A 12,335-nucleotide genomic window follows, 5' to 3' on the forward strand; every position below is an offset into this window, starting at 1 on the left:
TATGTTCTGGACACTCAGGTGAAGAGAGGAGCTGAGCTGTCAACTGATCACCACCTGGTGGTGAGTTGGATCAGGTGGCGGGGGAAGATGCTGGACAGACCTGGTGCACCTAAACATATTGTGAGGGTGTGCTGGGAACGTCTGGCAGAAGCCCCAGTCCGGGAGATCTTCAACTCCCACCTCCGGCAGAACTTCGGCAACATTCCAGGGGAGGCTGAGGACATTGAGTCCGTATGGACCATGTTCCACACCTCCATTGTTGAGGCTGCTGCTCAGAGCTGTGGCTGCAAGGTGGTTGGTGTCTGTCGTGGTGGTAACCCCCGAACCAGATGGTGGTCACCGGAGGTGAAGGGAGCCATCAAGCTGAAGAAAGAGTCCTATCAGGCTTGGTTAGCCTGTGGGACTCCGGAGGCAGCTGACAGGTATCGGCAGGCCAAGCGGAATGCAGCTCGGGCAGTGGCCGAAGCAAAAACTCGGGTGTGGGAGGAGTTTGGTGAGGCTATGGAAAAAGACTTTCGGACGGCATTGAAGCGATTCTGGCAAACCGTCAGGCGACTCAGGAGGGGAAAGCAGTGCTCCACTCACACGGTTTAAAGTGCGGGTGGGGTGCTGCTGACGTCAACTGAGGCTATAGTCAGACGGTGAAAGGAATACTTCGAGGACCTCCTGAATCCCACGGACACGCCTTCTGTAGTGGAAGCAGAGTCTGGGGACGAGGGAGATGACTTGAACATCACTGGGGGTGAGGTCACTGAGGTAGTTAAACAACTCCTTGGTGGCAGGGCCCCTGGGGTGGATGAGATTCGTCCTGAGTTCCTGAAGGCTCTGGATGTTGTAGGGCTGTCTTGGTTGACATGCCTCTGCAACATCGCGTGGAGATCTGGGGCAGTGCCATTGGATTGGCAGACTGGGGTGGTGGTCCCCATCTTTAAGAAGGGTGTGCTCCAATTTTCGGGGGATCACACTCCTCAGCCTCCCTGGTAAGGTTTTGTGCCAGGGTGCTGGAAAGGAGGGTCCGTCCGTTAGTCGAACCTCGGATTCAGGAGGAACAATGCGGTTTTCATCCTGGTGGCAGAACGCTGGACCAGCTCTTTATCCTCTCAAGGATATTCGAGTGTACGTCGGAGTTTGCCCAACCAGTCTACATGTGCTTTGTGGACTTGGAGAAGGCATTCAACCATGTCCCTCGGGGTATCCTTTGGGAGGTCCTGCAGGAGTATGGGGTGTCTGGCCTGTTGTTGTGGGCCATTCAATCTCTGTACAACCGCAGTGAGAGCTTGGTCCGTATAGCCGGTAATAAGTCGGATTCGTTTCCTGTCAGTGTTGGACTCCGTCAGGGCTGCCCTTTGTCACCGATTCTGTTCATAATTTTTATGGACAGAATTTCTAGGCGTAGCCAGGTGGCGGAAGGCTTCTTCCTTGGTGGCCTCAGAGTCTCATCTCTGCTCTTTGCAGATGATGCGGTCCTGCTGGCTTCATCAGGGGGTTGCCTCCAGCTCGCAGTGGAACGGTTCGTAGCCGAGTGTGAAGTAGCCGGCATGAGAATCAGCACCTCTAAGTCTGAGGCCATGGTCCTCAGCCGGAAACGGGTGGAGTGCCCTCTCAGGCTCCGGAACGAGTTCTTGCCACAAGTGGAGGAGTTCAAGTATCTCGGGGTCTTGTTCACGAGTGATGGGAGAAGGGAGCAGGAGATCGACAGACGGATCGGGGCTGCCTCTGCAGTGATGCGGACGCTGCACCGGTCTGTCGTGGTGAAGAGGGAGCTTAGTGTAAAAGTGAAGCTCTCGATTTACCGGTTGATCTACGTTCCTACCCTCACCTATGGTCATGAGCTTTGGGTAGTGACCGAAAGAATAAGATCGCGAATACAAGCAGCAGAGATCTCCCTCCCTTAGAGATAAGGTGAGGAATGCGGCCATCCAGGAGGGGCTCAGAGTAGAGCCGCTGCTCCTCCACATCGAAAGGAGCCAGTTGAGGTGGCTCGGGCATCTGATTAGGCTGCCTCTTGGGTGAGGTTTTCCGGGCATGTCCCACCGGGAGGAGGCCCTGTGGTAGACCCAGGACACGCTGGAGAGATTATATCTCTTGGCTGGCCTGGGAACGCCTTGGGGTCCCTCCGGATCAGCTGGAGGAGGTGGCTGGGGAGAGGGAAGCCTGGGCTTCTCTGCTTAGGCTCCTGCCCCTGCGACCCGGTCCCGGATAAGCGGAAGAGAATGGATGGATTTATGGATGGATGGATGGATGGATAGATGGATGGATGGATGGACAACAGGGTTGCTTCCTTGTGCCCTTGAGCCAAGGAACAGGTCCTTACTGTTGTTTTTGTTTATGTGCCAAATGACAGTATAGAGTACCCATCCTTCTTGGAGTCACTGGGCGGGATGCTTGAAGGGGAGCTCCAGCCGGTGGCTCCATCGTCCTACTGGGAGACTTCAGTGCTCACATGGGCAATAACAGTGAGACCTACAAGGTCATGACTGGGAGGAATAGCCTACTTGATTGGTGTTTTGTCATTGAACTGATGTGAAAACCCAAGTTTGTCCATAACAAACACCATGTTTGAACATGAGGATGTGCATGCGGCACCGGGACACCCTAGGTCACAGGTCGATGATCAATTTTGTAATAATAAATTGTAACATGTGGCCCCAAATGTTCTGGACTGTCTGAGCAATGTTCTGAGCTGTCAACTGATCACCACCTGGTAGTGAGTTGGATCAAGTGGTGGGGGAGGATGCTAGATAGACCTGGCATACTTAACCATATAGTCAGGGTGCACCTGTAAGAGGCCCCAGTCTGTGAGATCTTCAAGTCTCACCTTATTTCAATAGCATGCCAAAGGAGGCTGAGGACAGTGAATCCGAATGGACCATATTCCTCCCCTCCATTGTTGAGGCTGCTGCTCAGAGCTGTGGCTGCAAGGTTGTTGGTGCCTAAAAGGTGGTCACCGGAGATGAAGGGAGTCATCAAGCTGAAGAAGGAGCTTGGCTAGCCTGTGGGACTCTGGAGGCAGCTGTCAGGTACCAGCAGGCTAAGAAGAATGTAGCTCAGGTGTAGCTCAGGTGGTGCTATGAAGCAAAAACTCAGGTGTGGAGGAGTTCACTGAGGCCATGGAAAAAGACTTTCAGAAGGCCTCAAAGCAATTCTGGCAAACCATCAGGCAACTCAGAAGAGGAAAGGGGTGCTTTACTTACACAGTGGGGTACTGCTGATTTCAACTGAGATTATAGTTGGGTGGTGGAAGGAATACTTTGAAAACCTCCTTACTGGGGGTGATGTCACTGACAGGCCTTCTGTAGTGGAAGCAGAGTCTGGGGACGAGTTCACCGTCACTGGGTTGAGGTCACTGTGGTTGTTTAACAACTCCTTCATGTCAGGGTCCCTGGGGTGGATGTTGACATGCCTCTGCAATGTTGCATGGCGATCTGGGGAAGACTGGCGTGGTGGTCCTCATCTTTAAGAAGGGAGACCAGATCAGGGTGTTGGAAACAATGGTCTGTCCGTTAGTTGAAAATCAGATTCAAGAGGAACAATGCAGTTATCGTCCTGGTTGTGGAACACCGGACCAGCTTTTTATCCTCTCAAGGATATTCGAGTCCCAATAGCCAGTCTCGATAGCTGGGGATTGGTCTGCAAGTGCCTCCACCCATGGCCACCACCCAACACACATTGCACTCAACCCCTACAACACCTCCTGTGGGTGGTGGGCCTACAGGAGGATGGGCCAATGTCTCCTCTTTGGGCTGTATTCAGCCAAGCACCACGGGCTAATATCCGGCCACCACACACTCTATCTCGAGCCTCCTCTGCAGGCCTGGCTCCAGAGTGGGGGCCGGGCAGAGTAAACAGTTCTCTTGGACCTGCTTCTCCACATCAAACAGAGCCAGTTGACGTGGTTCGGGCATCTGACTAGGATGCCTCCTGGGTGCCTCCTAGGTGAGGTGTACTGGCCAAGTCCTATCAGGACTGTTACTAGCTAGCTAGCTGTACTGGTATGTCATGGTGAAGAGGGAACTGAGCATGAAGGTAAAGCTGTCTATTTGCCGGTAAATGTACATCCCTACAATCAACTATAGTCACAAGCTTTGGGTAGTGACCAAAAGAATGAGATCGCAGACACAAGTGTCAGAAATGAGCTTCCCCCAAAGGGTGGCTGGCCACTCCCTTAGAGACAGAGTGAGGAGTTGAGCCATTCAGGAGGGGCTCAGAGTAGAGCTTCTGCTCTACACATCAAATGGAGCCAGTTGAGTTGGTTCGAGCATCTGAGTAGGATGCCTCCTGATCACCTCCTGAATGAAGTGTTCTAGGCATGTCCCACCAGAAGGAGGCCCCAGGCAGACCCAGGATTGCTGGAGAGATGGTATCTCTTGGCTGATCTAGGAATATCTTGGTGTCCCCCCAGATGAGCTGGAGGAGGTAGGTGGGGAGAGGGAGGTCTGGGCTTCTCTGCTTAGGTTGCTGCCCCCATGACCCGGCCCCAGATAAGCGGAAGAAAATCGATGGATGGATGGATGGATGGATGGATGGATGGATGGATGGATGGATGGATGGATGGACTTTTAAACTCAATCCATAATGATCCATTAAACAGGTATTTATCTATAACATGCATATATCCGGGGGAATTTGTGTGATTGAGTATCTTGCCTGTCATTTCATCAAAAAGTGGACAGGAGCTGAGAACAGAAATGGACTGGAATCCTCAAAAGTTATTGCACTCACACTGGAAGCCTGGGAGAGCTCCCCTCTGATGTTAATCAGCTGGTTCTGCTGGGTTTCCTTTGTGAACTGCAGCTTTTGAATGATTAACGGCTGGTTATGGTATAGCTCCATCTCCTGATGAGTTGCCAACAGTGCTTCCTCTAGGCTGTCCTGGTAATAGGAAGTATGCCAAAGAATGAGTTTTGTTGCAGATTTGTTTTTCTGCTTGTTTACTAAATGCACAACTGGTAAAGAATTCAGGTCATCACTTTGCATCAAAAACTGCTATGCAAGCTGACAAGCTTTGGATATTAAAAAGGTAGCTGTCCTAACACATAACAACATACCTCTGGTTAATTTATCAGAAAAACATTTATATATTATATTATTAAATTATATATTATCATTATTATATAAAAATATTTCAAAATATTCAGGTGTCAAGAAATAATGGTTTCACAAAAATCAAAGAGTTTAATGATTAGCTACTATACATGCTAACTGACCAGGAAAAAATTCACTACATTGTACAGTACCATAATGCAACAATGCAAGAAATTAGTTTTACTCTTTTACTGAGCCAAAAGATGTTAATTCAACACCATGGTCATTAAATTCTGCGGTACTTCATGGAGTTGTTGTACTGGAATGTGAGAATAACTCACAGCAGAAAATAAAACTACTTGGTGAGGTTACAAAAAGCTTATGCTTCGAGTTACAAAACTTTTTTTCAAAGCTTGCCAGAGTGACTCATCCTGTTAAAGATCACATAGCCATGAAACATTCCTCTAGTTGAAATACATTTGTTACAAAGTCATGCTGGCTGTAATCAAAAATGGTACAGTTTGTATTTATTTTGCATTTTGATGACTACTTTGTATTTTGCCATTAGAGCAGGGTAGTGAAAACTAAACAAAACAGCTTTCAATATAAAAAAGTCCCAAACAACAGCACCACAAAATACAAATATTATGAAGTCACCACACAGTTAAGTGCTGACAAAAGGTAAGGTTGCATTGATTGCTGCATTGTTGTAATGTGTTGAATTACATTCCTGGTCTATATACAGTATATTATGTTCAAATATGGTTAAGACAGGATAAGCTTTATAGGCTTTATAGGCTTTATAGGCTATGTTCTTTTACTATTAAACAACTGTGTAAACAACTATTACACAGTTGTTTAATAGTTTTAAAAAACACCAATGACTTCATAGTCTATATCATTAGCCCATATTTGGCCAGCTTTATATAGTACAAAGCTTTACTTGAGCACTTTACCAAATAACATGAGGAAAATTATGTACCTTCTCTATTCTTAATCTGTGGACAACTGCCTCATGGTCTTTCAAAATTTGGTTCTGCTCACATAGTCGCCCCAAGAGCTTCTGTGTAACATAAGACAAGGAGAGGTTATCTTTTGAATTTTGTAGAAACCAGAAAGGAAACATAAACAAATGTGCCTGTGTGAGCATACAGAAGGGGCGTGGTGGCCATCGGGAGGTTCGGGAGTTTTCCCAAACGGCCAGTAGTTTCCAGGCCGAACCGGCCGGTGAGCAGAATTTTTTTTTTTTTTTTACCCAATTAAGCACAGCAGCGCTTGCGCGGCCACAGCTGCAGACAGTGATGGTCGGTTGGGAACGTTTCGGTGAATGACAGGAGCTGGCTGTTTTTTCATTAATTTTATAACACTGAAAACAAAGATTGTTAAACAAGAGCATTTTATGAATTGAATTTTTTTTTAAAAAAGGTAATTTCATTTCAAGCAATCAGGACCTCATATGAAACACGCACCCCAGAGCTTGAGAACATGCTGAACTTATCTCTTGAACATGACCGCAGGACCATACTGAGCTTTGTAATTGTAAAAAGTGCTGCAACTGGAATGAAAAACTACTCGATTTCCCAATGTCATTGTCTTTGTCCCAACAAATGTATAAGATTTGTTTGCCTTTTATTTTTTCAAAAATTAATTAATTAATTTTTTTCATGTGTAGGGTTTTAGAAAGAAGAGCACAACAGGTAAAACAAATCTGAAGAGGGCTGAAAGACACAGGTGTGTAGGAATTTTTTAGTTCCAGGCCTGATGCTGTGCCAGTACTTTTTCCAAGAGCCAGTGAGGCAGAGATAACCCCAGAGGTAAGTTTACTTTGCAAAGATTAGAATTCAACACTGCATGCAAATATCCATCCATCTTGTATGTCCGCATATCCATTAAGGTTAGTGGGTGGAGATAGTGCATACATCCAGTGGTTGAGGACAAGAGGTGGTTTACACTTGAGATGGCTCACCAGTACATCCCAGTGCATGCCAACATTTACTCTTGTATTTCCTATATTTGTTTTTCACTTTTGGACTGAAAGACAAACATCTGTACACATCAAAAGTTCTACTTTAACACAGTTTTTAATTTTCTTCAGTTACCTACATTCCAATTAATTTGCATTGCAAATTTCTTTGTAGATGGTAATCGATAACATAAACTGGCCTAAAGATGAAGATATAGATGAGGACATACTCTCGTTGGAGGATCACTGTCTGATCATAAGCTTCCTCAGAAGACTCATAGAAAATGGTACGCAAAAATTATACATTTTTCAATACACTTCATATATGCTTTTGGAAACTGAATTATGAACATGTAAATTAATCTTGCTAATGTATTGATCAGAGTCCCTCTTAACATAATATATTTATTTGTGTCATAAAAGGAACATCAGACAAGAGTTTACTAACTGGCTGGGGTGTGGTATGCTCCAATCTCGAGGTCAAAGTTATTGACTGCAGTCTCCAACAGTCGGCCACTTGCTACCTGACTTTGAAGCTATCCATAAACCACAAAAACTATGAAGACTTCCACCAAGACCTTATTGCAAGCATTTCTTCAGCCTACTGTGGTTTTGGTCAGATTTAAGATGGGCCATTTAAACAATGAATGTTGTTGGTTATCTGAATTACTACTTTTAAATGTTTTGAAATTGTTCTTATGGTTCAGTCTCTTGAGAGAAATGGATATTCTGGATCAATTTAAAACCTAAAAGTAAGAATAATCCACTTGTTAATTATGTATTAGACTTTGACAGTACTCAGCATTGTTGTTGTTCTGATCAACTATAAAAACAGTTCCATATTATTGTAGGACATTTTTTGTTGATGTGTACTCATGTATTAGCTGTTATCTGGTTTCCCAAATAACAGACTCACCAACTATGTTCCTGAAAACAATTGTTAAAAAAATAGGAGATTAGACCAACAAAGTATAGACATCGCTTAATTACAAACTGTTAAATCTGATATTATCAATGAATTATTAATGAAAACTGAAATGGTTTCATAACAGTGATTTTATTACATACATACATATCTGTGCAAAACAGGTCAATGTTCACATGTTTAGATACAAGATGTCTGACTAAATATATTGTATGTTCATGGCAAATATCAAATATAACAACATGTATACCACTGTGTATTGGTCTGCTGTTTGAATAAAAAAGACAATTTGAACAGAAAAACTGTCATTTCTATTACAAAGATCTAAATGTCACAACTGTTATGCCAAAAGAGGCACAGACACATGTTGATGAGAAGCAACTACCCTCACAAAAAAAGGCATGTGTATACGTTTCAAAAAAACAAACTTGCACCTACTCTCTGTCAAGCAAATATCGTTGGTAGCTGTAACCTAAATATTTCCAAATATTACGGTCAGTACATCAGTTGTCTGATGATAAACATTTATCACATTAGAAAACAAGCCAGCTGGATCTTGTAGTGTTTCAAATTCCACCTGAGTCAAAGGCCATGGAAGCTCAACCTCTCACTGCATGAAAAGTGGGTTTTTCGACAGTTACTGGCATGTAATATTGTCGCACACCTTGAGATTTAGGGCTCTCAGCAGGAGGCTTTGGTCAGAACAGAAAACTGTAGGAAACTGCTGTGGACTTTCTGTGTCAGTGCTCCCCCAGCTCCCCCCTCTCCTCAGGTCTAGGGCAGGCTTTCAAATGTAAAGAAGGTTTCTGTGAGTCATACAAATACAAATCAAGTACTCACCAGTGGTCTACCCCTCCCAACAGTTGTAACCAACATATTTTTATTTTGAGATATATATAATTAAATTTACATTATCATCTTTTAAGCCAGGAATGCCCAAACTCGGGCCACGGGCCGCTTCCGGCCCTGCCCCCTACTTCCGGTCCACAAATTGATGTCAAAAATAACATACAATTTGGCCCTTTAAGTTACTTTTTTTTGACATTTTGCTTTCCCCTCCAATTAAGAGGGTCAGGCAAAATGTCAAAAAAGCAACTCAAAGGGCCAAATTGTATGTTATTTTTGCCGTTAATTCACAGACCAGAAGAGGGCAGGGCCGGAAGCGGCCCACGGGCCGCAAGTTTGGGCCTTTTTCCATTACAATGTGACTACACATAACTTATTATACAGCGAAACATTCAAACAAGACTAAATTCACAAGAAATAATTCCAATTTATAAATTAGTATTATCTAGTTGGAAATATACTTTTGGAAGTTTTCAGCTTTTGTCCCTTTTTCCAATAAGGTGAGCTTCTGTCTTGTGAGCCTTTGTCATGGAGTTTTTTTCTGAACCCTGAACTTTAGTGGACTGAGGGAGATAAACAAAGGCTGTAACTTGATTTTGGTGACAACACAAGCATTATTTTCATTGAAAAGCATACTCAATTTTCAGTCTAATTCACTGTAACAAAAAATCTGTCACAACATCATCCTCTTCTGTGCAGTGGCTTCCCAGCTAGCATTGAACATTCAGACAACATCCCATGAACGTTCACTGAACGAAAAGAGGGATTTTTGACCCCGTATACTGACGCAGGTGCTGCTAGTACACAACAGCTTTTGACAGCTTATGGGGCAGCACATTTGCGTTTGCCTGAGTCGGATATGGTCGTTTACGTTCCACCAGTAGCAGCTTTGGCTTGCAGTGCTGGTCACTAAAGTAGAGTCGTTAACACCTTTACCCCCCGCTGCTACTGGTGGTACGTAAACGACCATATCCAACTCAGGCAAACGCAAATGTGCTGCCCCGTAAGCTGTTGAAAGCTGTTGTGTACTAGCAGCACCTGCGTCAGTATACGGGGTCAAAAATCCCTCTTTTTGTGCAGTGTCTGGCACTGTCACCCCAACATGACGGTGACCATATGGACTCTCCCAGTTAATACCATATTGGAGGTCAACCTACACAACATTTTGGAAAGTATGATATAAATTACATAATTTATAACACTTATGTTTGCTGAATTTAGGCCTGGCATCCAAAGCAAATGCAAATCATAACTTCTGTGCTCTTATTCTGCGGTGTCCATCACTTATTATCAGGGTAAATATGGACATGCCAAACCACAGGTTTGTTTCCTAAAGAGTCCATTTTTCTCTAGAGAAAACAAATGTTTAATCTCATTGAGTTTGTTGGTCTCCTTGTTAAGTCTGTTTCTTAGGGCAACTAATTTGTCTAGTCATAATCACTAGAGTTCCTGATTTTCTGTTCTATAAAAATGGAAAGGCTATGACTAATACTTTATAAGACTGCATGTAATTGTAATGTCAATTTGCTTCTATCTTTTGTTTAAAGCATTACATTAATCTCTGACCATGACCACTCAAAGCCTTTTTATGAATCCATTTTTATGAACAAACATGAATACAATGTATTTTTATTAATTATTTTAAATGCTTCATACAAACAATAGGTTTGACCTTTCAGAAACAGAGTGACTTCATTTTCTTGACCAAAACAGTTTTATGTGAGATGGTCGCTAAAGGATAGGGGAAAATTTTTCATGCTTGATTTATGATGATTTAACTTGTTACCCCACTGACACTAATCAATCACTCCAGAATTTCTCTAGACTATTTATTTTAATACAGAAGATAATTCTTTTTGTCCAGGAAGTAACTTAAGTATTTTTCTTGTTTGATCAAACAAGTAAGTCTGACCTTATAAGTTTATGGTTTCCATCTATGTGCCACCAACTGTTTGGAGCTGGAACAGAGTATCTTCTACACCAGGGATCCTAGGTCCGGTGTCCTGCAGGTTTTAGATGTGTCTCTGCTTCAACACACCTGCGTCAAATATAGAAGTCATTAGCAGGACTCTGGAGAACTTGACTGTATACTGAGGAGGTAATTCAGCCATTTGATTCAGGTGTGTTGATCAGGGACACATCTAAAACCTGCAGAACACCGGATCTTGAGGCCTGGATTTGAGGGTGCTTGTTCCATGCTGAACAGTTCGAAGCAGTGGCGGCTCCAGAAATATTTTTCTGCAGGTGCTAAGGGGGGGCTAAGCATTTTACTGAGGGTGCTATGAAGGATCATTTGTTCTTTCAGTTCTCAACACAAGCTATTTTCTTGGGACTATGACTTTTCCAGAGGGAGCTATAGCCCCCCACCCCCCCACCCCCCCTCCCCGGCGCCGCCACTGGTTCGAAGCTGTAATGTGCGCATCAGAATTCCCTGTTGGTCCAGATGGTTGCTTCTTTCACTCGTCTTCCTTGAAAAATGAATTAGACCATAATTAAAACATGTTTGATTTGGAGGTAATGAATAGAATCAAAAAAGAAAATTTAACCCATTAACTGTTATCCGATAACACATACATGCAAGTCAGTGGGTCCATGAGGACACTGGTGTCTTCAGGACAGTTAATAGGGCATTAGATTATTACCGTGTGATTGCTAAAAATTTGAAAATGTTATTTTCCTTTCAATCATGTTTTTTTTGTGTGTGTGTCCTTTTTACTTTGCATTGACGTGATAAAGAATCAGCTATTTGTCATACAGTACATGATGTCTAAAACTGCAATAAGTGCTTATCAGCACCATCATAAGAACATCTGTTAGACTTACTTTGGATCTGAATACCTTGAGCATTCAAGTAGCCCAACATCATCTTGTATTCTGTATTGGGATGATAACTTAAAATGTCTCGTATACAGGTCATCATTTCCGATGTTGCTGAATAAATCGGATACTCTAAAAAATAAATAACACACAATGTCTGGTCAGTAGAAAACAATTGATGATGTTTCTTTAGCAAACACATTTTTATTATTCAGGTTACGTCATTAAACATACAGTTAATTTAAATGCAAAATACTTTGACAGCTCCAAAATACAGTCACACTATTTGCCGAAAGTGAGGTTCACCACAATGATGGAAAATTGTCCAGACCAGATTTCGGACACTAATGTATTACACATTTTAAGAGAATTAGTACCTTAAAAGCTATGTGGTAGTGCCGTATAATGGTGGATATTAACACACATTCATAATTATTCTGCTGACGCTGTCTACACCCTTATACAAAATTCATTTTAATAAATTTTAATATTAAGAACATAGCTCATAATTCAAAACTTAACTATACTAGTATGGGTTAAAGGCTTACCATACTTAGTAAGTCACTATGTGTATATTTGAACACATAACAGATGTTCTGTTACAATTTTGAAGTATAATGAAAATAGAAAATACTACTGAGTTCAAAGTAGCAAAAGAAACACCACACGTACTTACCTAATATCATAGTCTGCCATCCGCCGGTAAACTGTTCTTTCGCTGACCCCAAAAAGTTTGGCAATATCCGTAACTGACACACC

General features: G+C 43.0%; 1 protein-coding gene across 1 annotated transcript in view; it reads right to left on the reverse strand.

Moving 5' to 3' along the window:
- LOC115779873 (pleckstrin homology domain-containing family A member 6-like) overlaps positions 1-12,335 on the reverse strand; it is an 81,686-nt gene that overhangs the window by 44,002 nt on the left and 25,349 nt on the right. The window contains 2 exon segments of the mRNA XM_030728756.1: positions 4,723-4,872; positions 6,008-6,088. Of these exon segments, the coding sequence (XP_030584616.1) occupies positions 4,723-4,872; positions 6,008-6,088 (231 nt within the window).

This window comes from Archocentrus centrarchus, chromosome 5, assembly GCF_007364275.1.
Source record: "Archocentrus centrarchus isolate MPI-CPG fArcCen1 chromosome 5, fArcCen1, whole genome shotgun sequence".
In the NCBI taxonomy this organism is placed as follows: Eukaryota; Metazoa; Chordata; class Actinopteri; order Cichliformes; family Cichlidae; genus Archocentrus; species Archocentrus centrarchus.